The sequence below is a fragment of the Pararge aegeria genome, chromosome Z, assembly GCF_905163445.1.
Source record: "Pararge aegeria chromosome Z, ilParAegt1.1, whole genome shotgun sequence".
NCBI classification, from domain to species: domain Eukaryota; kingdom Metazoa; phylum Arthropoda; class Insecta; order Lepidoptera; family Nymphalidae; genus Pararge; species Pararge aegeria.
In genome coordinates this window covers 10,773,098-10,800,789 of record NC_053208.1, presented here as the reverse complement: position 1 = coordinate 10,800,789, position 27,692 = coordinate 10,773,098, and the positions used below count along the sequence as shown (strand labels likewise).

Sequence of the window (27,692 nt, the reverse complement as noted above, 5' to 3'; positions counted from 1 at the left end):
ATGCATCCAGCTCCAGCGAGTAAGCAATAATTTAATTGTATTAGGTGGAAAATATAACTCGAAATTTCATAATTACCCTCAAACTAATGTCGCAAAAATATATTTAATCAAGATTTTGATTTTAATTTATTATTCTGTTGTTTAACAGGCATGCGAATAACCATTTTGGTGTTGCATATTGTTATTATACGCGGACCCTCGTGAGAGAAGCTTTCAAACAAGGCCAAAGAAAGGTTCCGGAGTATTCACATATAATTAAAACTTATGTTTCACAACCTTTTTCCTCAGGTAAATTTTTTAATTAATGGGGTCTCAAATTTTATGTCTGACGTGCAATCTAGTAATCTCTAGGTATTTATTTGAGGGAATCATTCGTTTTTTTTACACTTATCGTTGCATCAACCAATGCAGAACTTAGCAAATGTTGTTATTAAAACGATGATATTACCGTATAAATGTAGTAGTTGTTACGTATATTCACCTAAACGTAAAATAATAGAATTCATAAGGACATGATCAATTTGCAAAGATTATGAATGTGCTGCGGTTTATTGAATTGTTTTTGTTGCGAAAATAAATTTTGTTAACTCAGAAAATCTATCGAAGCTACGCGGCATTATACCGCTTGGAGGCACCTCTGTATCGGTAGGGTGCTAACTGAACAAGCTGTGAAGGTGGAGCCCACCAGCCAAGACCAGAGAAATGTTAGCAATTTTATATTCCTCAATTGCCCTGCCGTGGATCGAACTAGGATCGAAAAAGGGAGATGGTTAAACAAGAATTTCGTTCAACGAAGCTTATTATTTTTTTTGCATAAGGTGTAATATACTTTTTCTTTACAGCGTGGGCCGTGATGCCGCGCTGTTATATGGTAAAGAAGAGCAAACAGCGGCACAATGGCCCGCCGCTCTACAGCCCCACCGATGCCAGCACGGCACCTCCTTGCTACAACGCGACGAGGAGGACCTCCACGGTTACGAGTGATGGTAAGTACAAACACCTTATATGTTTCCGAACCTGGGCGTCACAGCGGCCTGGGTTGCAATAGGAAGTACACGTGTGCACCGCGAGGCGCTCCTTCTTAACCTCAAAAAAATAAAGAATAATATTCTTTTGATAGTTTTAGTGCAGCTGTGTCGCGGCTTGTTCACCAAGATCAGCCGTTCCATTGTTGGGGCAGTTTTATTTTTCTTAGTTATTTGTTAAAATTTATTATTTATTATGGAACCTTAATGAGGATTTTTTTATTTTTTGCGCCTATCTGGCTAAATTTCAATTATCGTATAAATTTCATACATTGTAAGTGCTCCGCATGCTAAATTAGGTTTGGAACCCCTTCCTTTTATGAAAATTAGTATATGTATTACTGGAGTCGCGCCCCGGCTTCGCACGGATGCTATACTAATGGGGTGCAGTTAGCAGTAATTAATAAAACGATTCCTTAGTTCATTAATTTATCTACATTGTGAGGTTCAGCCAGCGTTTGCAATGTCGCACAAAAATATGTTTGTAACTACATGTAAACCTTCATGCTGAAAACTGCATTAAAATCAGTTTTGAGTTTAAAAGATCTAAGCGTATAAACAGCGCGAGCTACTTTGTTTATACTATGCAAAGATTTTATATTATCAGTGCTTGGTAAGTGCCTTTTTACTTTTTTCGAAATGAGGCAGAGATCAGGTGATTACCGTCACATAAATATGCGCATCATCATCAAACCAGTACATTTCTACTACAGAGCACGGATCTCCTGTAAGAGTGAGAAGGTTTTTGGCCGTAGTCCACCACGCGTGCCAAGTGTGGATTGGTAGACTTCTTCACACGCCTTAAAGAACATTATGCAGAGCTCTCAGGCACGCAGATTTCCTCACGATGACTCTTTCACCGTTGCAGCAAAATTGCACAAAACTCTGTTTTCAAAAAGTCAGAGGTGTGTGCCGGAGATCGAATTCGATCCGTCCGAAAGAGAGGTCCTAACCTAGGCTATATCCGCACCGCTCACACGACAGAACAAATGGATGCAATTCTGCATGTGGTTTGTATTTGCTCCACATATCGTAGCAGCTTCTGTTTCTTTATTGACTTTTAGTTGTTATTCACTTGGACTGACGATTAATAATTTTATTCTGAAAAACGAGTCCAGCATCATCAGCTCTAGAGTTGAGGGTTTTAGGAGTTCAGAGATAGACGGTAGCAGCTTCTGACTGCCTTAAATGGAGAAATTTGCTTGACCAAGCCAAGGCCCACCCAGGGCTGCAGAGCTTTGATAATGATGATAATATATATATAGTTTCATCGATTCTATTTTATACTTTTCAATTAATATTACAAATAAAATAAATGTTTGTTTGTTTATAAACGATAAACTTTCTTAACCGATTTTAATCTTTCTTTTTCTGTTATAAATCTATTTTATTCAGAAGAAGCCTATATTCATGTGTAGGTTTTTTTTAAGTAATAATAAAGTTTTAGTCTAAAATAATGGTATTTGCAAACTCAGACAGGAAATAACGATACAGATTGGTGCTAAATAAAAGACTTGGTATACATAAATATCGTACTATGTTTAACGAAAGCACTAGTCTTTGTATATAACAAAGGCCACAAAACCGTAAGGTACCTGTTTATTATAAATAAGCCGCAATACATATTTAGGGTCGGAATTATTGTTTTTAAAATAAAAATATGGATCGTCATTTTGGCATTAAATAACAATACTTAAAAACGAGTCTATATAATCTAAACAATGTTATATAGATAAATTTTGCCCTAAACAGCATAGTATTTGGTCGCATTGCAGATAACATTAAAAACTAAATTGTATATTTTTTGTGAGTAAAGTTTTCGCATACCAATACTTTTTCGACCCTTTCTTAAAGCTAGTTAACAATAAATTTTAAAAGAATGCTCTTTCGTTGTTGCTTAAAAGCAAGATTCATCAATCTCGGTTGAGCAGTTTTCGAGTTATGAAGTTACGAGTAAGTGTGTAAGTGTGTGTTACAAGCAGTTAACTTTAGCGTCACAATTTTATACGGAGCTTCTTAGGTTTTAACTAGTGAATTATATTTGAACAGTCTTGTTTAACCAGACCAACCTACACTCAGCATCAATGTGGTTATGGATTGAGTAAAGAGATTAAAATAAAAAAGTTTCCAAAAGAAAGACTAGAATTTAGTATTATTAAAAACTTCACGTGTTTATGTAAGAATTATTACTTTCGAGTTCATAAATCCATGCTTTTGAACTGTTCGCGTTTGCAACAAGACTGTTCTTAAATATACTTTTGTAAAACGAGTAAGTAGGTACCTCCGCGTGGCCTACTGCTGCGTTACACTAAATCGCATGGTCTTAGTATGTATAACTGAAGATGTGAATTCCTGTTATTTTATTGAAAATTATAGTGTTTGAACTGGTTTTAAGAATGTAATAATCGTATTGTTTCCCATTGAACACAGAGCATTTGAACTGGATATTAAAATTCCGCATAGAATCTGTCGCACAGTTATTTTTTGTATAGCTAGGGTATGAGGAAATGCCAATGAATGCATTGAAAACCGAAAAATAATTTAGGAGCTTCGACAGCTAAGAATATCTTAGAATAGAGTCATGGCGCGAATATCCTTGCTAATTATAGAAATGTCGATTTGTATTATTTATCCGATATCTGCTATCGAGCATTTTCACTGCTAGCAGTAGGAAGCGCCGCTTAGACCGATGGAGCCAGAAGCGTGACTTTTAAAAGGTGAAGCCTGCAACGATCGTAAAGTAATGTAAAATATTCAAAAGTACATAGTTTCTTTACGAGTTTAATCTTTTCATGAAGTTCCACGTTATTTCAGTATTGCTGGTAATTATAACTTACTTCGTGAGCATCTTCGGCTAAATATATAATATTAATTTCATATCATATTTAATTTCTTGTTTGCGATTTAATGTTCCATATTTTCAATATTGAGTCAATTCAATGAATGTTCGATTCAGTTGTGTCTCTCAATAGAATGGCTGATTAAATTGATAATAGAACTGAGTTTCAAGTTTGATCAAGGATTTGATTAATATAATTAAGAAACAATGTCGGTCGGTATAAAGTTATAAAGGGAAATAGCAAATAATGAGTTTAACCGCAGAGACCATTGGACCGCATTGGCATTAGATGACTGACCCCAACTTTATTTCCTCGTCATCCAACTCAGATTAAACTACCCCGAACTTCACTACTCATCTTAGCATTCATATTGCGTTAAAGGGAATGCAATCTACGACATGTTTAAAATTTTTAGTTTACGGTTTATGAATTGTTATCAAATCATGCATTTTTTTATAAATTGTTACAGCATTAAAACAATTGCAATTGTTGCAATTAACTAAAATAAAATGTTTGATGCGACCAGTAACCGATATGAACCTATTAAATATACTAAAAGACATGATTACCATTAATATTTGCCACGAGAACTATTTTAATTGAAAATTCTAAAATTCAATAATCAAAAATGTTTTATTCATGTAGACCTTATCAGCTGAGTTATCAAAGGCACTTATGACATATTTAACATGTTACCCCTAATGTTAGGTGATGTTGATTACTGCAATGTTAAACTTAAAACTAAAGCTTCCAAAAAGCAGCAGAAGTATTACTTATTCCTTACTTAATATTACAAATGTGAAAGTGCCGCGATAAATAAAACACCAATCAACGTATTTTTGGCGCAGTGGATAGTTAAAAACGAACGGAGAGTAACATAGCTTTTAACCCTGGCAAAACAAACGGTTCCCACGGCATTTGTAAAAAACTGTTATAAACGAAGAAGTTTGTCCATATTAATTAGTGTAAGCTTCATGAATCAGTATTTACTCATGGCATTACCAACGCTGTTGCTCACGCAAGAGCATTAAACATTTCATTCAACGTATTCCTCAACTAAAGTGCAATTCGAATGAGTTTGCATAGTTGCAGTAACTGCAGGTGTCGGTATAAGCTTATTTTACTGTTAAACACTGTTTGCGTCGGTACTTACTAAATGCAAGACCTAGTTTTCATTAGAAAACGCTGTGCACGGACAGTGAATGTGGTGCCCTCAAGTTACGCTTCAACACAGACTCGACCTGCATCCATGTTTGGCCTGGTTTATTCAAATTTCAGAGTAGTTCTTGTCAATTCCTGCCTCAATAGCGCTTAGATTAAGGTGGCGTAGTGAAGTCCGGGAGATTTGAATGCATAACCTTCCACTCGCTCCACCACTGAAAAGAACGGAACGATAGAAAAAAATGGCATCTTTATTGCCAAACATTAACATTTAAAATTTTAATTACATTTAACTTAACTGTGTAACTAGGTCTCTGGTTGAATGCTCACTAAATGAACTGGTTTTTTCATCAGGTAAGAACAAAAACAAAACAAGATAAATATAAATTAATGAATGAATGCATACAACAATTTAAAAAAATAGAGAAAAAAATAAGACATTCATTTATGAATACAGTTTAGGTATTTATAGTAGTATGCGCGTATACAACTAAATAATAGAAGCAGTAAATCAAACTGTGATGCGCATTAAGCATATAACCATGAGATCGAGATCAATTTTCAATAGGTACCTACGTGAGCCATCAATCATCATTTATATGCCATCGTATATAAGCCCACTGTATTTAGGTAAAATACGATACAGTTGTAACAACAACTACAACAAAGCTGAGCGGAATTTGCTCCTTCGCTTGCTACAAGCGATGTGGAATTTTGCCCAATTGCCCACGTAGGACAGATTTGGACATGATAACAAAGAAAAATTGTCATCATTATCATATCTACCCATTACCGGCACACTACTGGGCATGGGTCTCCTCCCACGGGGTTTAGGCCGTAGTCCACCACGCTGGCCCAGTCCGGATTGGTGGACTCCACACGCTTTTGAGAAAATTATGGACGATGTTTTCCATCACCGTTGAAGGAAGTGATCAATAATAGTCCACTGATGGACTAAAGGCCTCTCCCAATGCAAGGGTTTTCCCATTATCACCACGCTGGGCAGACGGGTTGGTGATCGCAGATATAGAATATAGATATATAGATAGTAGTCGTATTTCTGAGGTCTTCGTTATATTCCCTTGTACGACTTCCACGGGAAGAAGGTGGGGTGGTGACAACTGTATGATATGATCACCAGACAACTGTATGGTGATCTGCCGTCACCACATACCACTACATTACTTAGAAAAGTTAGAGGTGCGTGCAGTGGCGTGCACTCCATATGCACAAAAGCACTGCCTACCCTAGCATTGATATATAACTCTTATAGGAGAAGAATTCGTGCCGTTTTATGCAATTTTCCTGGTGTATGCATACCCTGGTAAGAAACCCAGTGCACGCCACTGGGTGCGTGCTGGTATTCGAACCCCGGCCTTCGGCCGGGGGTTCGAATACCAGCCTTCATACCTTCCTCCTGAATACCTTCGGCCTCACTTTCGTTCCCCCGAAAGTGAGGCCGAAGTCCTAGGCACTGAGCTATCACTTACGTGATAATAACTATATTTGTTTAAAAAGTTTTCATGTGCTGTATTTTGGGCCTTAGCCATAGTGACAATAACAAGTATTTGTTATAATCATTAAATAAACATCGAGGTACTTACGGGAATTATGTTTTAATAAATACGGAAATGGTTAAAATCACATATTAAGTTAATGAAAACTCTTAATTGAAAAATCTCGTTTCAGTCGAATTCATCGATTGTAAAGTCAAATGCATTGGTATACTTTTTGAATCGTGGCATCTATATATATTACGACTGGTATGCAAACATAGACCCCTTTGACAAGTGAAAAAAGCTTTTGAAACGAAATTCTGTTTGAACAAAGCTTTATTATTTTAGTGCATGGAGTAGATCACTGCCACTGCCTTCCGAACCGGTGGTAGAGTCACTACACACAGACAGACTTGACGTTTCAAAAGTGCTTATATTAGGCCTACTTGAAATAAATAAATTTTGAATTTTGATACATGACTGGAATTCATTCATTTTGGTAACGCCATTCCGCATTGATAAAAGATTCACCCTTTGACAATCCAAAAGAGCTTTAAAGCGAAATTCTATTTTGCAAAGCATAATTATTATAGGGCTTCGACTATACCACTGAAAGCTATGATTGGTAATCATGATTACGCTATTTTGGTCAGGCCATTGATGAGAGATTACATTGATTAAACCTTTTGTGTTTCGAGAATGCTGACGGTATTTGATGGGCTAGTTTTAATAATTATATTGCGTTAAGTTAAAAACAAACGTTTAGTATATGTCTTTGTACAACCATCCATCACTACTTTATGTTTCAGGAATAACTTATGTTATAAGCTTAAAATATTGAATTGGTTCTTATTAATTATGGTTATGAATTTATTTCAAATAAAATAAATTATTACCTTATTACATTATATACATAACATTTTTAATGTTGATTGCAAAAGATGAAAAATACCGTCAAAACACGGAGAACAGCGCTCACAGCTCAGGTTTCCTCACGATTCTTTCCTTCACCGTTAGAGCAAGTGTGGTTTAAAAAGGAGGTTCGAGCTGGAGATAAATTCAAAATTCAAATTCGAATTTTCTTTATTCATGTAGGCCTTTTACAGGCACTTATGAAGCGTTCATACATATAATATGTTGAAATAATTGTAATGGGATGGTAATAACTTCGTTCGCCAACTTAAACCTAAAGCTACGTGGATTCCAAACACGCCCTGGTCTAAAAAGAGCCCACAACAAACTTAGCCGGGTAAACCTCGGTCCCCCAAAAAAGTAAGTCCTCACCAATAAGTTCTCACCGCATCTGATATATCCGATTTCGTTCTATATTTATACAGGCTTAGTTTAAATTCGTGGATACAGATAATCGTTACCTGAAATCGTGAACTGAAAACTTTGACTTTCAGAACAAAGTAGTCGATTTTTGGTGTATCCATAAAGCTAATACCGACAAAGGACGAAATTGAAAAAAGCTTTCATGAAAGTGAGATGAAAGTGCTGCGATGGACAATTTTAAAAAGTTTATAAAATACTGTTTACTAAAATACTTTTCAGTATCCCGCGATTTAATCCGTGTTTACTATAGTTGGTTGCGTGATGTTTAAATAGCCTTTAACCTGTCAATGGACTCATTTTACGAAAGGTTTTTTTTTAATTTAGCTGGGTTCGCTACGTAGGATATCTATTGGATTATTTTTTCTTCTTAAAAAGCATTATAATGGTACTCAATACTACGTTCTTGTTATAATCTACGACTAAGTAATTAAAAATTTAATTCTAACGAAGACTTCTAAATATATTTTAAAAAGACTGTCTTTTTATAATTAATGCCGTTTGTTCATGTTTTCTTTGACGCTGCACTTTCAATGCACTATCCCATCACTATTCAGTAACTTAAAGGGCTTCCTTTTTAGTCTTTTTAGTCTTTTTACTAGCTTTATTGCTTCGAGCAGCTGAATTGCCTCGACGTTAACGTGAGGCAAAAAAAAAAAATGTTTATGGGCTTCAGTGAACTTGGTAATTACTTTATCGGCGTAGTAAATTTTTTGCTTTCGGTCAACATCCTAATTTTTAATGTACTAGTAATTTTTACTCTATTCCTTTTCCTATACATTGTTTCAGTTTTGGAAGCGTTGTATTATTTTGATATCACTTTTTAGGTACTATCTTTTTAGTGGGGGTATATGGGGGGGTGTGTGAGGCTAGTTAGCCTCCCAAATTGTCAACCTCACCTGCCTGTGGTGCACCCACCCGTCTTACCAACGACGCTCTGGCGACCGACAAGTGGCGGTATAACCACATCGAATTGGCTAGGCTGAACAAATGGCACAGATCGGAGTCGGGCAGAAGTGCTGGGCAGACGGCTGCCAGCGTCGCCATTATGGGGCATAACTTTGTAATGGAAATTACAAGAAAGCCACAGGCCCTAGCCCCCAGTGGCCACGCTATTCCTGGTCCTGGTAGCGGTTATGGTAACGGTGGGGCTGGTGTTAAGTATCTTCGGCAAAGATCCCGCTGCCACCCCCGAAGACTTGACCTGGCAACAGGAGACATCAAGCGCAGGGCACCGCTGGATGCAAGCGGCACAAAACTGTGTAATTTGGAACTTCTTTCAAAAGACTTATGCCCAGCAGTGGACGTCTATGTCATCATCAGTTGATATGATGATAATGATGATCTATTTATTAATATCGCGTTCGGAAACCTTTATTTTCCATTTGTTGGTCTAGTAGTTTAAATGTTAAACTGTGGAGCACGAGGTCCTGGCCTCCTGGATGGGGCAGTAATCATCATCATCAACCCACTACCGGCCATATACAGGGCACGGGACTCTTCTCAGAATGAGAAGGGTTTAGGCCGTAGTTTATCACGCTGGCCAAGTGCGGATTGGTAGATTTCACATACCGTTGAGAGCATTATGCAGATTACTCAGGCATGCAGATTCCTCACTATATTTTCTATCATCGTTGGAAGCAATTGATATTTAAATTGCTTAAATTAAAAACGCACATAACTCCGAAAGTCAGTGGTGCGTTTCGGGGCTCGAGCTCGGTCTCCACGAAAGGAAACCCGAAGCCTCACCCACTAGGCTATCACCGCTTCAGGCACTAATGAATAATGCGTATTTTCTGCTAATAAGCTAATTCATAATACATTTTATAAATATTGTGTAAATTACTATTTAAATAAACTATTTACGATATTTATTTGTTAATTTTCCACCTATTCTTGTGGATACAAAATGCTTGTATTTCAATGTGAATACTTTGTTGATTTTGTTACTCTGCAAAAGTTCTGTACACAGTTGAATTAACTTAAATTCCAACTTCGAATTTCGCCTGCATACACACCGTAGCACACCACGGATTGCCGATTCTTGGAACTGCTTAACAAAGCTACTTTGTACATATATCTGTATACTATTGAAAAATTTCTGTTGACTTGCTATATATTTCAACGGATTATGTCAATTTCAATGCGTTTAATGCTCCCTGGATGAGGTATTATGCTTTTAAAAAAAAAAAAAAAACAAACTAGCTATAAAGGATACCTTGTCGACAACTGACTAGCTCAGGCTGCCGCCACTAGTTAGTTTTTTTGTACGTTTTACAACTCTTAATTAATTTGTATGCGGCTTTAACGAACTCATTCGATTGGGGATTTATATAAGTAGGTACCAAACTAATATAGGAAACAATTAGGTTAATATAAATATGTATCACTTTTTACTTCATTATAGTACTGTACTAGCGGACCCTCGCGACTTCGTCTGCGTATGAGTCAATCGAGAAGCTAGAATAGATCTGATGATCTAACATCAGAATCATCGTGGCTAGCTATGTACCTACTATTATTTTACGTGGTATATTGATACATACATACATCCATCCATACATCCATCCTCACAAACTTTCGCATTTATAATACTACGGTACAGTACGGTACGCATGCATTCGATCGTTGTCCCATTTCCCTTGCTACTTGCTGTTATTTGTGAAGACTTATGCCCTTTATCTCCGACAATATTTATCAGATCTTCATTAAAATTAGACCCTACATGTATGATAGTATACGCTTTTAAATAAGAAAGAATTATTAAAATCGGTTCAAATTCAAAGGAGCTATGAAATAAAATTGATACAATTTTTCATCCCGTTTCCCGGAAGAAACTTATTTTTTATCGGAATAAAAGCTATCATATATGTTGACCTGGAATATCAGCTACCACTATACAAAATTTTATTTAAATCCGTTCAGTAGTTTTCGATGAAATAAAAATCTTTATTGGACTCAGTATCGATTATAAAGCATCCCCCGGTCAAAATTTTCAATATATATTAAATGTACAGAAATCGTCCAGTCACAGTTTTATTATTAGTATAGATGTTTCCACAAAATAAATATATAAAATATTGAATTCTGCTTTTTAAGCTTAATCGTATTATACGCTAAACAATGTGATCAAAGCATATTACAATGGCACTTGCTGAAATTTCTTTGTTTTACATAGATCGAATACCTAATAAGATTTTAATCCTCGTTTGTTTCACATTACCTGTTGTACTTGTATATTAAAGGCATTAATGAAGCCAGACCGGTCGTAGTCAAAAGCTGAATAATTAAAATTGTACAACGCTCCTCTCGTTTCTTACTGCCCATTCGGCAGCGCGCAATGATTAGGGAGCTCGTAAACTGTCACTTGACAGATGAAAAAAATATTATGATAATAATTACCAATATAAATTAATAACCTCAACGCTTCGCTTATGAGGCGTGCAAAACGGCCATAAGCTTCTGAGGTTCAAATACATCGCGATAAAGAATAGATCTGCTGATCTAGCGTACATTGAAGACGGAACACCTCAAATTACAACATCAAAATCCAATCTGTGTTATGTCAAATGTATCATAATAATTGTACTTAGTCCGTATTAAATATGTACAAATGATTGTGTAACATATAATTTCAATCGGAAAGTTTGTATTTAGTTTTTGGGAAGCTAGTCACTACCGTACCAAGAAAGACGTGCCGTGCAAGCGATTTAGCTTTCTGGTACAATGCAGCGTAGAAACCGATTATATAGTTAGATTTTAGTAATCCTGTTATACCCCTAACCTATTAGGGCCCGCTAAAATCTATTACTTATCTCTGAGATATAAGTCGAGGGTTAACTAGTAGACGAATTAAAAAAAAAATAACAAACACATTGTAGTTAGGTTGTTTTTAAAATAAAGACTTCTTAAGGCGCGTTGAGCAGTTTTTCTGCGAACAAGAATCATGGAAATCGCGACCATGTTACCGAACGCTTTCCCTGTGCTCTATGGATACTGCATTTATACGTACAAAAATTTTGTATTCAATTCTGCATTCCTAAAAGACTGCATCGCATGTTTTTTGATGATCAAAATAAATAAATAAAAACATATCGACCATACACATATTGCTATCTAGCCCCAAAGTAAGCATAGCTTGTGTAATGGGTACTAAGATGTCTGATTAATATTTTTATGAATAATATACATAACTACTACTTATAATATACTAGCTGTTGCCCGCGACTTCGTCTGCGTTTACTTTTGTTTTTAAAGTTTTCAGTATCGCTAAGCCTTAAATGAGTATAGTAGTATATATATATCTATATATATATAACACGTGACTGTCAATTAATTATAGACAAATAATTTGCAATAAAATAAAATTGCGACTATAATTAAAGATCCAAGCTATCCTATCTCTTAAGTTGGACCAGACTGCTCACGGTGTGCCAATTTAATTTAAAATCGGTTAAGTAGTTTAGGAGTCCATCGCGGACAAACATCGTGACAGGAGATTTATATATATTAAGATAAACACCCAGAAACCGCAAAACATTCATGTTCATAGCACAAACATGTTGGAATCGAACCAGCAGCCTTGTACTCACAAATCAGGGTCACTGCCCACTGCGCAAATCGGCCGTCAAATGCGTGAGCCAAATTCATCTCTCAAAAAGTCTGCTAATTGAAATAGCTATGTGGATTATCAAGAACAATTTGGATTCATCAAAACAAACCGCCTGCATAGAAAATTAAATAACCGCACTTACAATGCTTCCTGGCGGTATTCTATTTGGGAACGTAAAGCGATATTGTAGAACATGAATACGCTATGTACCTCACCGGCGGCGGGAGCAATTATCACGGCGGATCCTAATTTGTTCCAGAATTTAAGAACTGAGCGAACGGTGCGAGTTGAAACGAGGGGAGCGTTGAACAATTTTAATTATTTAGCTTTTGACTACGACCGGTCTGGCTTCATTTATGCCTTTAATATACAGGTACAACAGGTATTCCTAAACTATAGAAGGTATAGGTCTATGTAAAACAATATTCAGCAAGTGCAATTGTAATATGCTTTTGATCACATTGTTTTAGTCATCATATAAGAGTTGGTGGAACGTTTTTTTACTACACATATAACCCAAAGCATTAGGTATCCGATTTATGCGTTTAATAGGTTTAGTGAAAACGGGCATATGAAATGTAACCATTAAATAACTACAGCATGACATCATTTTCTCATATCACTTATTAAGTAAAGAATAATAAATTCTGGAAATTATTTGGATTCTGTAGAATCACTGACTGTGTGTGTGCTAACCAGACTGTGATATTAAATACTTATGATAAGTGACGCTGTTATGTAACAGGAGTACAAACATTGAAGACCAAGAACAAATGGTGCCAACTTAGAAAATGTAAATATATTCCCAAATACCTCCGATACTCGAACCCAACCCATTTACATATAAAAACCAATTGTTTTTAAGTGGCCTAATAACTAGATTTTCTCATTATATCATAAAACTACGATACATAATCAGATGGAAATATGGTACACCGTACAGTATAGACAATCTAAGAGGATTATCTACTTTACCTTATAATAAAATACGCGATCTGTTCAACTAAATAAATCAGGCTTATAACTACGAGTAACTAGATCTTTCTCAATACATCTTAAAAACTGCAAAATTGCAATCTAAAGAGGATTATCTACTTAACCTCATAACAAAAAACGCGATCTTATTAAAGACAAAGAAGTCTATATCGAGATCGAGTTATTAAAAAGAAAAATTCAAGGCTGGAAAGGGATAAGGTGAAGAAATCTATTTCCAGAGCGTTTGTTTTGAACCTATCTATCGAGCCTTGAATTACCTTTTAATTAGCTCGATCTTTTCTATTTTTATTAATGCCAAGAAATATTGTTCAACAGGAACAAAAAAGAGTTAATATATAAAGAGTTAATATTACAACCTTTTTATAAAAAAGAGTTCTCGACTAGTTTAAATCTATAAATAACCGAAGCCAGAACTGAAGAATATTGCTATAAATAGGGCTGAAGTGCATTTTCTTTTAAATTTTATCGCCTTTTTATTATTGGGTTCTAAATATATATTGTAAGCTGGGCTTTAATATTAAGGATTTTTCGTAATAGGATTTAAATTAAAACTGCAACCGCCCAGAGACTGGTGGAAGTCAGATGCATGTGGAATCTGACTTTGCGGCTTGGCTTTGGCGGTTTGATTGATACAGGCGTATCGTAAAGATTCGCCTAAGTTCAGATGTCTTCGTCAAATCACCATCATCATCACCACCAACAACACCGGCCCACTACCGATCATAAGTATCCTCTCAGAATAAAAAGTGTTTCGGCCTTAATCTACCGCGTAGTCCAAGTGGGGATTGTTAGACATAAGACGCTTTTAAGAACGTTACGGCGAACTCTTAGGTATGCAGGTTTAGTCATGATGCCTTCCTTCACCGTTAAAGCTAGTGATATTTTAATTACTTGAATTAAACATGCACGCGACTCTGGACAGTTAGAAGTAAGGCCAAGAAAGGCCGAAGTCCTTACAGAGCCCTGAGCTACTCGTATCACCACTTATTAAATTGTTACTTCAAACTTAGCTCAGGTGATATATTATTGAAGACATAACTTTGGTACTAAACTTACTCTACGATGCCATTTATATAAATTAGATATAATTGATATTAATACGAAAGTAACGATAATACCGGCTCACTGTTCGAAATAAGTCTTTAATTGAAAGCCAAGTAGTCCGGAGTAGAACTTTGAGTGAGACTAAAGTTCGATGAAGATACCAACTTGGAATTGTTTTTAGTAAATGTGTGTTTCTGAAAAGTTGCAAAGTTTTAATACATCAAAACCTACCTAAATAATTAGGACCTTCCGTTCTTTTCATGTGTTTAATATGACAAGACAGGGAAAACTATTCATGTGTTAAACATGACAAGATAGGAAGGGTTGAATTATAATTGTATGCATATTATCGTATCTCTTGAAAACTGTTTACTTTGATATCATACTATATTTTCTACTACTATTAATATTAGATAGCGGATTTTATTATTAGGTTTAGTAGATATTTCTCTTTAGATTGCAAACTTTATATTCCCTACTGCTGTGCGTACCCTCTCTCGAAGGACTAAGTAACTTTACGGAACATTGACAATCTCGAAACTTGGACTTTACATTTTTCCGAATCTGGTGGTCTGGTGTTGAGGAGGCTTCGGCCAGAGTTTTCTATTGACATGCTGCCAAGAGATTTAGGGTTGCGTGCGATGCCGCATAGACACCGGGTTTATTATAACTAGGTACCATATCCCTAACATGTGATCACATTTTTATCATAGACTGCATATTCATTTAACACTAGTACTTGACGACCTCCCGGGTCCAGTAGTGAGCGCTGTGGATTTAAGAGGTAGGTCCGGGGTTCGATCTGTCAAGAATTTGGAAATTTTCTATTGTCTGGTTTTTAAGGAGGTTTTGGGCGTGGCTAATTACCATTCTACCAACAAATACGTGCCGCTAACTAATTTAGCGTTCCGGTACGTATCGCTAAATTAGTAGCGACAAGTGAGTTCTTTACCGTCTTAGACTGCATTATTACTAAGGTGAGATTACAGCCAAGGGTTTACAAAAGATATAGAAGTTCCGTTATGCAAATGCACATATTATTATTGATTTTACCAGCAATCGATCGGCTTAAAATGCTCTCCGAAACATTTGGTGGAAAAACAAATTGGCTAGCCAATTTCCCAACAACTCCGGGCTGGTACTGAGAATTCAGTGCCATTCTCGTTATATGAACTCAGACATTTAGTACAGAAAAATTTTATTATGAAAGCAATAAATTAAATTCTGCGCAAATGTCTTTTCAAAAAGGAAGCGTAGCAAAAATTCTTAGTGAAATCTGAATAGCTTAAAAAATAGACGATGCTGTACAAAAATCTCTACTTTAAACTAAATTGGCATGCCTGGGAATATTGCTATCCTTTTCCACGGGAATTATTATGAAGATTGACGCACCTCGACATTTAAAACTTGCGTGTGAGAAGAACTTCGAAACGTGGAATATTCGTGATGCAACATTAGCCCTCCATTATTACTTTTAAATTCATTTGTGAATGCATTTTAGCGATGCGTTCCTATTAGTTTACATCCTTATTTTCCGACGTAAATTTTGGTAAATCTTCATTCAATGATTGTAACTTTTTTACATCACAAATTTTAGATAAGGTGGTATGATTGAAATATAATAAAGAATATTATTTTCTTCTTCTGCAGTTCTCTGTAATTGTAATTAATTTAACATTTTACAGATTTTAAATATAAATCTCTTATTAACACTCAATTAAATCGAGATTGACACTACCGCTTGAATGGACTGCAAAGTGAATACCTTCGCTGAATAATTGCATAATTGTTATTTTTATCCGAAATAATCTATTTTACGCGACACTATGCTACGTTCTCCTTACTACGAAACTTCTTTGGGAGGACCCAAGTTTTTGATAGCGCAACGGTTAGCGCTGTGGACTTAAGTGGGCGGTCCCGGGTTCCATTCCTAGCAGGGGCAATTTGGGAATTGTTTGTTTTTCATTGTTGTTTGTACCCGAGAGGCTCCAATACAACTGGACCGCTTTTATCATTTTTTTAACTACAAGAAAGCTAAATTATCACGGAGTAACATAGACACATAATTTTTGTTTAAATAAACTTGTAATTTACAAGAAAATTGAAATAATGTAAACTATAATAGCAAAATTTGGCATGCGCTAAGTAAACTATTGATGATACATAAATGTTATGTAACTACTACGTGATTAAAGTTAAGTTACTTATCATCGCCTATAAAAAACATGAAAACTGAAACGGGTGTAATAAAAACCCGTAAAACAAAACATAAAATATAATATGTACGTTCACATGTATTGAATTTCATCTATTCAATTAGTAGGTAAGTAAATTTTTATTTTTTATATAAACACATCGCCATCTAGCCCCAAAGTAAGCGTAACTTGTGCTATGGGTACTAGGAAGACTGATGAATATTTTTATGAATAATAAGAAATCAATACTCAGATTGAATGATGAAAATTGTCCAATACAAACTCTCATGCCGTTTGCTATTTATTTACTTAAGAACTTGCACATCGGGCTTTCAAAGCATCGTCGTGCTGTTTACGTAGTTCTACAAGACTCAGTAAGTCAATAATAAACTTCCCTCTTATTGCAAGCTACAGTTATTAAACGTCGTTTGTTGACGCTCTTAATGAAAATTACCATAGCGTTTGTTGACATATTAATCCATTACATTATAAATTATATTTATATGATTTATGACCCTTGCGCCGATCTTTAGCAATAAAATTATGCACTGAGATATTGGGCACGGTTTTGAAGTATTAGATAATAATTGCAGAACCGATTATTACCAAATTTGACTTGTCAAATTGAAATGTCTTTATCCTGAACCAGAATTAAAAACATGTAACACATTTAATCCAAGGTAATGAATGTGTTCCTAAGGAATTAACAAAATTGTATCTCTAAAATAGTTTTAAAAGCGTAGAATAAGCTGATAAGTAGAAAGCGTGTAGGGAAAACAATATTAAAATTGAACGTAATTGCACTCGTAATTTTTTACAAAATCTGCATAACAAATAGGTATATATAAATCTCTCTGAGAACTAAGTTTTGCCGGCGGGCTTAGTTTGCCACTGATTTAAACGCTAATGTTAGACTATGAAAGTTCTACTTCAGCTTTAAATACCACCTAATTCGAGAAAGTTAGATAAACTACTACAAATTATTACACAGTTCTGATAAATTTATAAACTTGTGCATGGCTATTTCAACGGAAAATATGCTTACATACATTTCCAATTAAAGCGGATTGCATGGCGAAGTTCATAGAACTGGTATTCATTTCTCTTATAGTTTGATTAGGATTCGATAGAGATATGATTATTATCCTGGAAAAACATCAGGTAACTTTAAAAAGATTTAAATTAATGGTATTTTTACCTAATTTTGCATAGAGATAGATTACTTCCAGGAAAATAAAAGGTCTTTGCGTTTTTTCGTTATTTTAATATGTAAGTTCGGAAATGGCGGAAAACAAAATGGTGACTCCCTGGACCACCAGTAAACGGAGCTTTCGTTGATCCTGACCAAGCGGACATCAAGCAAGTCGAAGGGGAACGCTGCTGGGCTCTAACGGTTCCTGCGCCATTTTGTCTTTTTTTCCGTGAGAACCTTACACAAAGTACTAGAAAACTTAAAATATAATAGATGAAATCTGTAAGGTCGAATAAAGAAAAGAGATTTTTTGTATATATAAGATTTTATATATTTAGCCTAAGATTGTAGCGGGCTAACCTATGTGGGGCTCATATTAAAGAAATGCCCCTAATTTCTACGCGGCGTGGCATCGAAACGCTTAATCGCTGTGTGGCATGTCTTTGTTGGTAGTCACCAAACTAGCCACAGCCGAAGCCTCTCAAGAGACTGGGCTAGACAAAATAAATAAATTATTATTCCCCAAATTTCTCCTACCGGTTATAGAACCCTGATAGACCTCATCGCTTTCCGTTGCGACAGGGAGGTTTTGAAAACAGTAAACTTTTTTAAATCCTTCGGGAACCCCTTTCTAGAATAAAAAGTAACCTATATCCAGTTTCAAAGCGTATAATAGGGCTTGCTTTATTTTATTAGTATCAATTTTTAAATTTCATGTAGCATAATCCATTCGTGAAACCGTTTTAAACTGATTTTAACGCATAAAGCATACATGGTTTAAACTACATAGGACATTTAAATAAATATAAGTGGTTGTTAAGTTTTTACTTTTACCGAGTCAACCAAAGGCAACTTGGTTAAGTCATCACGTACAAAAGAAATAGCTAACATTTAAACTAATTTTAAGTCATTTGTTCGAGAAAACGATAATTGCAAATTTATTTTGAACAAATACCATGTCGTTATGTCAAGATTAAGATAAGAATATGTAGGGAACTTAAAGTTTAACAAATAGATATTTTCCAACCTTTGTACGATTCAAAATGATAAGCAGCTTACACGATCCACAATGTGGTTGTTCACGAAAGTTACACTAGCTTCATAGTAATCAGTTTAGTCGAAGTTTACCACAGATTCAAGACAGTACAATCATAAGTCTGACATGCCAGGCAGTCGAAGAAAACAAAATGTCATTACACAAAGAACTATCTGGAACAGAAACCGCTTCTTTGCGATTTCTTGCGATTGCAATCGTAACTTTACTCGATGTTTATTTTATGTAATCAACCGTTATCGGCCATTAAAACTGGTATTGATATCATTAGGTTAAGGTTTCGGTTTCGCTTATTACCGGTTAAAAATAAAAAATATTTTTTAGTCGATCTGGCAGCGCAGTTTACGGCAGAAACGAGACACATTTATTTTTAGAACAGCGGGTAAGCCGATTCATATAGATTAATTAATTTTTTTTATTTTTATTAGCAGACTAGCTGACCCGCGCAACTTCGTCTGCATCAAATCGGTTATTATCTGTTGTAATATCTTTAAAAAAACCTTTGTTATTTTTAAGATATTTAAATAATTGCAGCGCCACCTACGGGGTCCAGTTTTATTATAGCTTATAACTATTTAATACGCGGCCGGGCGGCCCTCTGCATTTTTCTTGCTTTAAGCATTTCTATACCCGTTGTAACTTCTAAACATAGGTCTAATTTGAATAATTTAAAGAGGAATTTTCAGGTACATAATCAATTTATATTATAAAACTATTTATTTGAATAAGGATTAAATTCATGATAGCAATGCCACCATCTTTAGTTTTTACCCGTTTTGATTGACAAATTATAACAAAAAGCGGTTATTGTGACCTAACAGTTAGACATATAGCCTCCCAGACTTTTTTGTAGGTAATAATTATGACTTTAAACATATAGCACATTATTTTTATGTATTATCAATCATTTTCGCGGCGTACGCCAGTAAAGCTCAAAGTCAGTATGACATCTTTAACAAACATCGTTATATTTCAGGCAACAATTTACAGAAAACCATATATACTTATAATAAAACTGTAACTGGTAGATTTCTGTACATTTAATATATTTTGAAAATTTTGACCGGGGGATGCTTTATAATCGATACCGAGTCCAAAACAGATTTTTATTTAATTTTTGACAGACAGACAGATGTTGATGTATATTTCCGGAATAAAAAGTAGCCTATATGTTGACCCGGAATATCAGCTACCACTGTACTAAATTGTGTCTAAATCCGTTCAGTAGTTTTCACGCGTTGCCCAGACAGATGGACAGACAGACACACAAAACTTAAATAAAAATCTGTTTTGGACTCAGCATCGATTATAAAGCATCCCCTTGTCAAAATTTACAAAATATATTAAATGTACAGAAACCTTCCAGTTACAGTTTTATTATAAGTATAGATAATAATTGATAGACCAAGCAGATAGCCCACATTTTGGTTAATAGAAAACAATCGCCTATAAAGAAAGCCACAGTTCACAGGGCAAGCACAAATACCTATTAGTATTACAAAGTTCTACACTGCGCTTATCAATCTAAGGCTTAGGCTTCAGACCGGAACAAGCAATGCTGATTGGCTACGTAAATAAGCATGGCTGTAGTTTTCTCCATACGACCTCTGTCACAAAAACCTTTCATCATCATCATATCAACCCATTATCGGCCCACTACAGGGCATGGGTCTCCTACCACAATAAGAAGGGGCTAAGGACGTAGTCCACCACGCAGGCCCAGTTCGGATTGGTGGACTCCACACACCTTTGTGAACATTATGGAGAACTAACATGTATGCAGGTTTCCTCACGATGTCTTCCTTCAACGTTGAAGCCAGTGATATTTTAATTGTTTAAAAAGCACATTACTTGAAAAGCTAGAGGTGCGTGCAAGGATTCGAACTCGACCCCCTGAAAGGTACGTCGAGTTCTTACCCACTGGGCACCGAAAAACAAAAGCTTTACGACGGTTTGAATAATTTCGGTTCAATATAAATAGTCTAATCAATGCATTGATAAAATGAAAAGTAATATTTTAGCTCTATTTCAAAAATAACTCTTAAATTATTAGAATTACAGTGAGATTCCTCCTACCTTTACTGCAATATTTTATGAGATATAACCGATGCCCGCTGCTTCCAACAACTTTGTCTTTAAGAAAGGAGACAATCATTTCTGTATGGGAAATAGGCGCATCAAAAACTGTGTAGTATGTTAATGTATCGCACGTTGACTTTTGCCTTATGATCTTTATATAACAATGACCTTAAGTCGTCCTGAGTCCTGAGAATTCGACACTAAACCACATGAATATTTAAACCTCACTAACGATTTTAATTTATTTGATTTTCTCGTCCCGTCGGACGTTAAGATAATTCACTGTTCGGCTACGGTGTTGGACAATACATTTTTATAAGATGTACGAGTATCAAATAAATAAGTGAAAAGTGTAAAATCATTCAAGACTGTACGGAAGCTGTGATGATACCTTCTTTTACCTTCTTTAGTATATAATTGTGTATACTTGCTTTAATAAATACATTCATAGGTCCAAATTTACCTCTGAAATAACCTTTACCACGAGGTCTTCTTCTTAGCCAATATTTATATAATGACATCGTACTCAGAACAGGTTCCTTAAGTTCAGATCTTGTTATTAACATGGGTCTCAGATATAACCAATTCGTATCAACGTGAATGTACTCGTAGATAAAAAAAATTATGAAACACACGGGCATGTAAAAACCTATCCTCCGCAGTTCACAGCCTTTTGATATGCAATAAGCCAGCCCCACCGGAAAATATCAACGCTGAATTTGATTGGCTTCAAGGGAAAAAAATCCTATGCCATACCAGTTTTTCATTCGTTTCAAAAGTCTTCAACTTTTGTCATTGCATTGTTCTTTATTAATTCGTTATTACTAGTTATGCTGATCTCACAATCTTTCAACAGTAATACCTGATTGATTTCGTATGTTTTTAAAGTACCTACTTCCAATTCGATTTGAAAAAAGGTTTGTTGTTCAACTTAAATGTAAATTTAAAATAGTTTTATTGATATTGAAGAAAATTTAAACTGTGCTTAAAAAAAAGTGATAATAAATATATTAATGCACACTTCCTAGTAGTATTTAATCGTTGAAGAAGGTACGGTTCCCTTGGGATATTTTTTTTGTTTTTCATAGAGCAAGTGCAACTGCTTTATTGCAATAATTAAACATTTTCAACTCAACTTATTGATAACTTTGTTTCCTGTCAATTATTATTTCATATATTTAATGTTTATTTGTTTGCATTTTCATACTTGTTGAGTCTATTTCTATGAAAAGTCTAGTCTTCTTACATGTCTTATAGAGTAAACCATATTTTTATTTTTATTCGTAAAGAAAATAATAAAAACACACCGACGATCACTTTCAATTTCGTTTCTTTTTATTAATTTTAATACATTTTGAAAGTAGACTTAACACTAAAAAGTAATAAAAAGTAGTAAATATAACTTTAGTTGAAAATGTTTACTTAATAAAATTAAGTGTTATAAAAAAAAAGTGTAAATAAGGCATGTTCAACGACTGATTTCGTAATACGAGATAATTTATGTATTATAATACTAAAAAGAGGAGACATTTTTAGTTTGTTTGTTTGTACCCAACAGGCTCCGAAAGTACTGGACCTGGAAGACTGGAAGTTTATTAAAAAAAAAAAAATTTAAAAATGCATAAGTTCAAACAAAGTGTAATCATAGCTAGGTTACTATAATACAATACAATGGATGATTTTCTTGAAACCTTATCAAGGTTGCTTGGGAGCATCCGGTTCCGCTTTCATTTCTCACAAGATATATAAAAGGAAGGAAAAGAGCGTTTCCTGAGTTTCTTGCGCTTCTTCTTGTTTGTTTTTTATATATTGATCAAAACTATAACGGGTCGAATTACGTTCACTGAAGATCTTTAGATTTTTTTTATACTTTATACTGAAGCCAAAAGTGTAACTTTTTAATTTTTGTCTGTCTGTTTGTATTCCAGGCTGTCTGTATTTTAGCCCGTATCACGTCGAAACTACTGAATTGATTCAAACGAAAATTTTGCATGCATTCAGTTTATATAACAAATTTGGATATATAATACTTTTTATCCCGAAATTCATTCACCAAAGCTTTTTTGGGAGAGGGGGTAAGTGTTATAAAATTTCACACTATAACTTCGTTAAAGGCAAACAGATTTAAATAATTCTTTTTTACTGTATAGGTTGTAATATCAGATTAATTCTACCAAAAGTAATAGATCTGATGAATATGATTGGAGATAGAGCCCTAACTTGATGCTTAACGATACCAAAAACATAAAGTTTGGCCACATATGGCTTTTTCTTAGAACTTTTAAAGGAGAACAACTTTGTCCTACATGATTTGACATGAACATGACAGTGAACCCTGTAAAGTATTATTTCGGTTTTCATTTACACGTTGTATACGAGTATAGCCAATAGCCTTCCTCGATAAATGGGAACACTGAAAGTCAATTTCAAATCGGCAGAAAACCACGTTCAAGTAAACAAACTCTTCAGCTTTATATATTAGTACAAGATAGAAGCTAAGAATGGTGGAAACCAAATTAACTTTCAAACTTTAAAAGTCGAACACTATTTACTTACCTGGGTCATCGTTGCTTACTATATGTGGTGCTGCTAGTACAGCCCAAATTATTATATACAGGGATTTTTTAGTATTTTAAGTAAGGCGAGGTGACGCGAGGCGGGAGTGGGTCCCCGGGAAGGACATCTGTAACTAGCAATGTTTACTGAAGGTTTCAAATAGTGGGTGATTACGGCTCCAAGAGCAGCAACAAATGTATTTACAATAGCCCACACATCAGCCGTGTGTATATTATGTTGATTTTCTATATATCTTCTATAACTGCAGTTATTATGTTGATATCTTTATATATCTTCTATAACTGTAGCTAATAACATAAAGTTTGGCCACATATGGCTTTTTCTTAGAACTTTTAAAGGAGAACAACTTTGTCCTACATGATTTTATCGAAACTTGAACCGTTTACTCAGCACACGTTGGTCTCAGCGTGATTATAAAACGTGTAACGGAATTATGAAATAAATTTGAAGGATGCATTAGTATGTTTCATAAGAAATCACCCTGTAAAATATTAAATGAAATGAGGCATTTTATTATTTTTTCATACAAACGAATTCAAAACATTCTAAGTAATTGTTTACTCATGACAACCCTATTAAAGATAAAAGACCGACACGTGCATAGTACCTACGCTACACTACGCGACTCGTACTTAATACAGTTACAGGAGTCACATGATTTTAATTTTGCATGTGATGTTAGGTCTGTATCTGTTTTTTTTGCAGTAAAAACTATGGCAGTGGTTTACTCAAAAACTATTAGGTTTTCGGTTTCACAGATAACTCTCAGAGACAGTTCATAATGCAGTGAACCCTGTAAAGTATTATTTCGGTTTTCATTTACACGTTGTATACGAGTATAGCCAATAGCCTTCCTCGATAAATGGGAACACTGAAAGTCAATTTCAAATCGGCAGAAAACCACGTTCAAGTAAACAAACTCTTCAGCTTTATATATTAGTACAAGATAGAAGCTAAGAATGGTGGAAACCAAATTAACTTTCAAACTTTAAAAGTCGAACACTATTTACTTACCTGGGTCATCGTTGCTTACTATATGTGGTGCTGCTAGTACAGCCCAAATTATTATATACAGGGATTTTTTAGTATTTTAAGTAAGGCGAGGTGACGCGAGGCGGGAGTGGGTCCCCGGGAAGGACATCTGTAACTAGCAATGTTTACTGAAGGTTTCAAATAGTGGGTGATTACGGCTCCAAGAGCAGCAACAAATGTATTTACAATAGCCCACACATCAGCCGTGTGTATATTATGTTGATTTTCTATATATCTTCTATAACTGCAGTTATTATGTTGATATCTTTATATATCTTCTATAACTGTAGCTAATAACATAAGTTTGTATATTTTTAGTGAGAAGGTTGTAGACTAAGTAGCAGTACGCTGCGTCCTATAATGTGTGCAAGCGAAGACGCAGGGCACATGTAGTACTATATATGATAGTTTGTCAGAGGAAATGCTAAATGGACTAAGTAAAATTCAAACTTTTGCATGTACGTGTATTTTAAAGTGAGGAACAATGCACGTAGCAGGCTTAAAAATACTTCACGTATTTATCGTCCGTACCAACATTGAATTTATTTTTTTACTATGTAATGATTTTTGTAGTAGGTTTATCAAAAGGATTTTTTTTTTATAAAAGAATATTTTTGAATTGAAGTTAAAAGCAATCATTGTTTTTGGAAAACCACTTTTGTTTTACATTCGTGTATGCTCAAACGATTTATTGTTCCTATTGTTAAAGGTTCTGTAAAACTATTTCCACAACGAAATTTTATATATATTTGGTGTGAGAGTGTGTGTGTGGGAGTTTAGGTGTATGGTGTTCCTGTTTGATTTTGTTTTGTTTGTTTTGTCAGAATAGGTGTTTTTTTTGGCTTTAGTTACTTTAAAATATAGTTATGGAGCACTTTGCTAGAGCACGTGAATAAAGCAGATCTATTGCGCTTTATGTTCTAGTTTTCTTTACAAATACCATTTCAACCTGAAATCTTATTATTGCAAAAATTAAGTACACGGCCTATATTATAAAATATAACCTTTGTTACTTAATTTTTAAAATCGGTTTACATGAAAAAAAAATGTCTCCTATTTTATAGTATACCTATACTATAAAACAGATAAAGGTAAAATTTGTTTGTTTTACTGTTGGGGATTTACTGTACTACAAAAGCTCTTGAAAATATACTACCGCAAAAGGTGCAGATTTTCTATTCGTATATTATAATGGGTCTATCGTATAATATCCCTAGGAATATAATCTTTTTAATGGAATACTATGTATCGTTATGGAAAACACTGATATTTTTTTTTGTTTTACTCATTTTTAAATCCAAGCCTACGCCGCGCGAAGCCTTGGTTATCTATTATTTTTTAGTCTCAAAGTAATATTAACCATAATTTATTACGTAACACATTCTTAGTTCTTCGAACGTCTACTAAAATCATATTTTGTGCAGTTAAATTTAAAATGTATAGAAAATCAGGGCCCTTCTCTAAGAAAATGCCATAAAAACATCTAGCCGGGTAAATCATTAGGTATATTTATTATGACCTCCTCACAGCGTTATCTTATAACGATTTTACTGCTATCATTTTTCGTTTGATCTATAAATATAAACATGAAATATAATTGTTTCAGATCAAGTGGAACCTCCTGAACCAATCCCGTACAGACAATTTCTGGAGAGGACTCCTGAAGACACTCAAGCTGCGCTCGACCTATTGTCGTTTGCCCACGGCTGCTCTTACCAGGAGCCGCCACAGCCAACATCGCCACAACCGCAGCCTTCGCCACCACCTGCCCTGCAGCAATTCGCTCCAGCGCCCTATGCCCTGGAGCCCATAGGTCCTGAGCCGCCCATAGCCCCGGAGCCCATTGATCTGGAGGCATATGCGCCCATGCCATTTGGCACGGAGAACATTGCCCCGGAGCACGAAGCTCCGCAAATCTTTATCCCGGAGCACGGAGCTCCGCAAAACTGCATCCCGGAGTTTAGAGCTCCGGACAACTTCGCCCCTGCGCCTTTTGCGCAGGACTCCTATATTATTCCCGAGGCATTTGTCCAAGAGGCTTATGTCCCGGCACAACCGCAGTATATACCGCAACCAGAACCTTATGTAACTCAAACCTATGTACCGGAGCAATTTGCGCCGGAAGGCACCGCTCCGGAGCAGTTCGTTCCACTGATGCAGCCCGATCCACCGGTTGTCCCCGTCTACACTTACACTTTACAGCCAACTAATATCTTCATTATAACTGAAGAACATACCGAACCAAACTATCAACCAGCGCCGACTGTCCCAAACCCCCCACCTTTCGAATACATGGTGGAATCCCCAGTGTATGTTGTAGATCAGAACCTCATGTATAGTCCTATCCCTGCAGATGCGCAGGTCCAGTTCGTGGAGCCGATAGCGATCCCTATACTTGTGGAAACGGTGCCGGTGCCGGTGCCGCAAGTAGTGCCGCCGCCGCCGCCGCCGCCGCCGCAAGTAGTGATGCAGCCGTCGCTGCCTCCCGTCCAGCCGCAGCAGTTGCCGCGGTTGCCAAAGCTGCAAGCCAGGCCTGCGACTTCAACTGGACCAAAAATCAAGTCCAATCCGGCAATGGAGCCGGGAGAGGTAAGGCAACCTGCCTCCAGAGATAAATCCATCAAATACGACTGTGACGAATGTGGCAAACAGTATGCGACTTCGTCAAATCTATCACGGCACAAGCAAACTCACCGAAGTCTAGATTCAGGCGCAGCAAAGAAATGCGAGCAATGTGGGAAAGCTTACGTGTCGATGCCGGCTTTGGCGATGCATATCCTCACACATAAAATGGGGTACACTTGTAAAGAATGTGGGAAACATTTTTCGCGACCGTGGCTCCTTCGTGGTCACGCACGTTCTCACACAGGCGAGAGGCCCTACGACTGCCCTATGCCCGGTTGTCGCAAGGCGTTCGGAGATCGCTCCAACCTTCGCGCGCATCTTCAAACTCACTCAGTTGAGAAGAAGTTTGGGTGCTGCCGCTGCGATAAAACTTTCGCTCTCAAGAGCTATCTCCTGAAACATCAGGAGTCGGCGTGTTACCAACCGTGCTAG

General features: G+C 35.8%; 1 protein-coding gene across 1 annotated transcript; it reads left to right on the top strand.

Annotated features, from left to right (window-relative positions):
* Positions 1 to 27,692, top strand: LOC120636525 (extensin-like). Its single transcript, XM_039908039.1, has 3 exons — positions 1 to 19; positions 843 to 986; positions 26,242 to 27,692. Exons 1-3 carry the CDS (start codon positions 1 to 3, stop codon positions 27,690 to 27,692), a joined length of 1,614 nt encoding a protein of 537 aa, XP_039763973.1.